Source organism: Mizuhopecten yessoensis, unplaced genomic scaffold (genome assembly GCF_002113885.1).
Source record: "Mizuhopecten yessoensis strain PY_sf001 unplaced genomic scaffold, ASM211388v2 scaffold10827, whole genome shotgun sequence".
Classification (NCBI taxonomy): domain Eukaryota; kingdom Metazoa; phylum Mollusca; class Bivalvia; order Pectinida; family Pectinidae; genus Mizuhopecten; species Mizuhopecten yessoensis.
The window spans coordinates 106,754-111,554 of record NW_018408741.1 but is presented as its reverse complement, the minus strand read 5'-3'; the positions used below and the strand labels follow the sequence as shown (position 1 = coordinate 111,554).

The 4,801-nt window shown below is 35.5% G+C and overlaps 1 protein-coding gene across 1 annotated transcript; it reads left to right on the top strand.

Annotated features, from left to right (window-relative positions):
- Positions 1 to 264: 264 nt before the first annotated feature.
- Positions 265 to 1,368, top strand: LOC110462717 (piggyBac transposable element-derived protein 4-like). Its single transcript, XM_021516823.1, has 2 exons — positions 265 to 622; positions 776 to 1,368. Exons 1-2 carry the CDS (start codon positions 265 to 267, stop codon positions 1,366 to 1,368), a joined length of 951 nt encoding a protein of 316 aa, XP_021372498.1.
- The last annotated feature ends 3,433 nt before the right edge of the window (positions 1,369 to 4,801 follow it).

Below are 4,801 nucleotides of genomic sequence, written 5' to 3'. Positions count from 1 at the left end.
AAACTGTAATGCTAAGAGACCGCTTCCTGGTTTTAATGAGTTTTCTCCACTTGTCTGACAATAGTGCAGCAATTGAAGGAGGCAATGCAGGCTATACACCACTTCAAAAACTCGGGGTACCTTACAGACAGAACCTTTAACAATTTTTCTGCTGTTTACAAGCCATCAAGCAACATTGCAGTTGACGAGGTTATGTTTCCTTGGCGAGGAAACTTACATTTCAGAGTGTACAATCCAGACAAACCATGCAAATATGGCTTGAACATGTACATGTTGTGCGACTCTGACAACGGATACTGCTGTCATGTTGAGCTGTATAATGGGAAAGATGGTCAGGTTGTAAGCGAGTTTGGGAAAACATATGATCTGGTAGTACGTCTCATCGCACCATACCTGAACCAGGGATATTATTATCTCAGCAACCCTCATCTGTTCTATTACCTCTACCTAAATGCAACTCTAGCCTGTGGAACATTACGTACAAACAGAAAAGGTGTACCTCGCCAGCTAAAGGAAATGCATGTTGCAAAAGGAGATATTTATACAATGAACAATTCTACCCTTGTTCTTGTCAAATTCGCAGACAAAAAAGATGTGACATTGCTGACAACTGCACATGAAGGTAAATTGTATTTAGAAATTGAATAGGTTGATGATTAATCTGTGAAAATGTTCTCCTGCATGAGAAACTATTATCATGGACATGGACAATGTGACTTAATCACACTAAAATGTTATAGATCTGTGATTCTTCTCGGGTCCTCTGAATTTACAGGTGTGATGATGAACTCTGGCAAAGTAGGTGAAGATGGTCTACCGATATCCAAGCCAGATTGTGTCATGAGCTACAACAAGTATATAGGTGCAGTAGACAGGTGTGACCAAATGGTCGTAAATGGTATATTTGAGAGAAGGACCCTCAAATGGTGGAAAAGGGTATTTTTTCACACTGTAGACTTGACTGTTGTCAACTCATACCTCCTGTACAAACACCAGACCCCAAATGCTGTACAACAGCGTACTTACAGATGGGAGCTGGTATCCCAACTGATACAGACTGCCGAGGTATCGGGACCCCAACAGAGAGGAAGGAAACGACCTGCTGCAGAGGTGATACAACGTCTTCATGGTCGCCACTTTCCATCTCATCTGCCTCCAACAGATAAAAGGCAATGTGCAAAACGGCGTTGTGTTGTTTGTGGTCCAGCAGAAATGGAAATTTTCAAATCCTCAAACCCTGGTGTACTAATCGTACAGGAAGGGAGACAACCTACCAGCGTAAACAGTGCAAAGTGCCACTTTGCGTGGACCCCTGCTTCGAGCTATTTCATACTAAAGCAGAATATGTATTGGCATATAAATGCCTGAAGGCAGCATCTGCTCTAGAGGATTAACTCATAGTTTTTAGACCAAACTACAAGGTACAATTCACAGTGTAAATATGTTGACTGAAACTTTAATAATTATGAAATGGGAACATTGACATTTTTGATGCACACTTTTATATTTGAATCGGATTCAATGATGGTACATACTGTATAAACAGATTAATCAGTCCGAAGGTAAGCACAAATACTTTGCAGTTGTGTTTCATTGGCCTTCCTTGATTGTTTACAGTTTATTTGCTGTTGTTTGTAAAAAGGTAAAATAATACAAAATCCATTACTCCTTTTTTATCCTAAATCTTTGACACCCCTCCCTTGTCATAAACTTGTGATAAAACACATATTTTTCCATTTATTTAAAAAAAACATGAGTAAACTTGTTCATAGTTTCGATGAATTTCAGCTACTTATAAATTGATGTTTGTTTAAATCCAATGCTGGATAATGAATGTAGCATTATCACATGTTTGATAGTCATTATGGCAGCCATCTTGTTTCAAACATCCATCTTCAACCTGTAAAAAAAACCTAACAATATGTTTTAGATGGCTCTCGTAACATTTACCGAATGCGAAGACACTTCTAGTTTATATTTAAAGCCATTTAAAAAAAAAAAATTATAAAAAAAAATTCAAACAATTTAGCACTGGAGTATAGCCATATAGCGACAGTTCAGCACCACAAGGGTTAATGGGCATGTTTTGGAGAGAGTTTACTTTGTGTTTCTATATACAGTGATTAATGCGAAAGGAAGGGATAAGTGACTGGTTAGTTTGATTTTGCTATGAGGCCCTCCTTGAGATAACTGAATTGTGCACGTGATAGCCACGGCGTATTCTGTTCTCTCATCTGTTGGTACTTGGGGTCAAATGAGATACGTGCGCTATTAGATTTACATAATTTATGAAAAAAGTCATTTGTTTACGTTGTAAAAATAATGCGTACTGCCGACATCTATGGCTTCTGCTTCAGACAAAAAGAACTGATTAATGAAAAGTTGTCTCAACATAAAATCAAAGTACTGAAAGTACTGAAAGCTAAGGCAAAATATACATATATATATTATTTTTGGAATGGAGAACAAAATAAAGACGAAGTTCCCATCATATTGTACAGAAGGATTTTCTGTTAATTTGTTATGAATCAAAGTTTTATGTAAAAGTGTACCACTGTGAAGTTATTCTTCTTGTGTGTACAGTATATCTTTATAGGTTTGTCAGAAGAGGGGTATCAAGTTTCCTCTAGAATATATCATTTTAGACCTTTGGATAATTAATTTGCATAGGAATTAGGAATTGCTTCCCTTTGTCCATACAATGTATTTCATAGAACATTAAAAACTGAAACTGGCATTTACCCCTTTGACCAATACCTGATTATTTNTTACTTGGCAAAAACTATTGACCAATCAGAGTACAGTATGCTAATTAATTATGCATGGATTTCACTCAACTTTGAACTTATCGTCTAAGTTTGTATATTGATCAATATATATTCAAGCAAGTTATCTTGTTAAGTGTGGACATCGACCAGGGTATGCATGCTTTTTAATACGTGTGAATTTTGTTCAAGTTTCAATTTTGCATCAGTCTGTGAATATTGTTACAGAACAATATTTAAGGATGTTAACTTGCTGAAACTAAATTGTGGATAGACAAGTGGATTACTGCTACCCATACATTTACAAGTCTCTCAATACTTTTGAAAAGCTTTTAAATACAGTGTTTTACATATTCACTCCAGTGAAAAGGTCTCTTCTTATGAAAAATGGAACTATTTTTAATCTGTGTTCCTAGGAACAAATCAGATAAAAAGCACTCTAATACAATATGATACATTGTTGTATGTTTCAATATTGAATAAGAAAAACAAAATATAAACATACATACTCACACACACACAAGATTAGGAGAGTTACATTATTTTCCCTCTATTTCCATTGAATAAATTATTCACAATTTTTTTACATCATATGTTCAGCTTTATCATCTTCATAGGCTAGCATTTGAAATAAGATGCACATATTAATTTCAAATACATTTTAAAAGAGTACTGCAAATGTACCAGCTGGAACACATACTATGTTATTACAGATGTCATTATTGTTGGTTGTGAAGCTGTAGCCTTCACCTTGACTGAATGAACTTGACCTTAAAAGTGTCTTGAACAATTGATGTATGAAATTTAGAAATGAAGTTTCAAGAAATATGGTTGAAAACTTAAGAAATAATTGCTTTCATTGATCATAAGCATTGTTAAAAGTACAATGTATACCAGGGATCTTACATTTCTTTTACTGCTTAACATTTGCGTTGACTTTTAATTCACTCGACAAAAACTAAAAGGTCAAGCCATGACCAGTATTTCTATCTTTAAAAACATTCTTTTAATGTTTTTCCAATTTGCTCCCACCACCCATAGTGTTATATTGATCAAAACAAACGTAGTTTCCAACATTTGTGCCCTTAGTCAGTAGGGGCTGTTCAATCACACTCATTAGGATTTCAGCATCAAGTAGGGGCTGTTCAATCACATTCATCAGGCTTCCAGCATCAAAATTCACAGATTCAATCTGTCCGTAGTAAAGATCACTGACTTCTCCATTAAGGAAAAGTTTGCGAGGAAAGCATTTGAACTATATTTGAACTATTCGCTGCTGGAAGGATCTGTGGACTCGGCTTTCATGTGTCTGAGAGAAAATGATTTAGTCACAGGTTCCTCCTCTATAAAGTAACTGACAGACTTCAAAATGTCATGTCACTGTAAAAGTTCATGAAGTCCTCAAAGGTATGAGAGAGTTGGTTCAGTTCCTATTTCTCATCCTCCTTTCTCCCATCAATAACCATCCCTGTCTGTTGTAATATTGATTGCTTTTCCCCCCCTAAAATAGAACATAGTTACCATATAACTTCTGCACCAGCAATAATGTTTAGAGACAATATTCAAACAAATAGGAGGCATAGCAATATGAGCTTGTATAGTGAGAAATAAGGCATTAAAGCTGAGGAGTTCTTTAAAATGTTTCACAAACATTTTAATACGTCAATCTCTTTGGTAGCAGAACTAAATATAAACAAAATGTACATAAAACTCAACTTATACCAGCACATCTCATGGGGGCTTAAGACATCTAAACTAATTTCTGAGGTGGTAAAACATGTGTACATAAAAAAAGGTACCAGTAAAAACAAAACAAAATTAGTTTAAACACACGCACTTAGATATTCACGGTTTTCATTAATACAAAAGATGAAGCAGCTAGAACATCACTCTCCCCTGGTTGTTTCCAGAAAGAAGAAATTAAACAGGAAACATGGAGATGTCCATTGCACTCCTTTATTTTGCTTACAGTGTGCAAATGTGCCTACTATGTGCTTAAGCTTTCCATGTTAAGGTTTTGTTTTTTATGTGCTGTA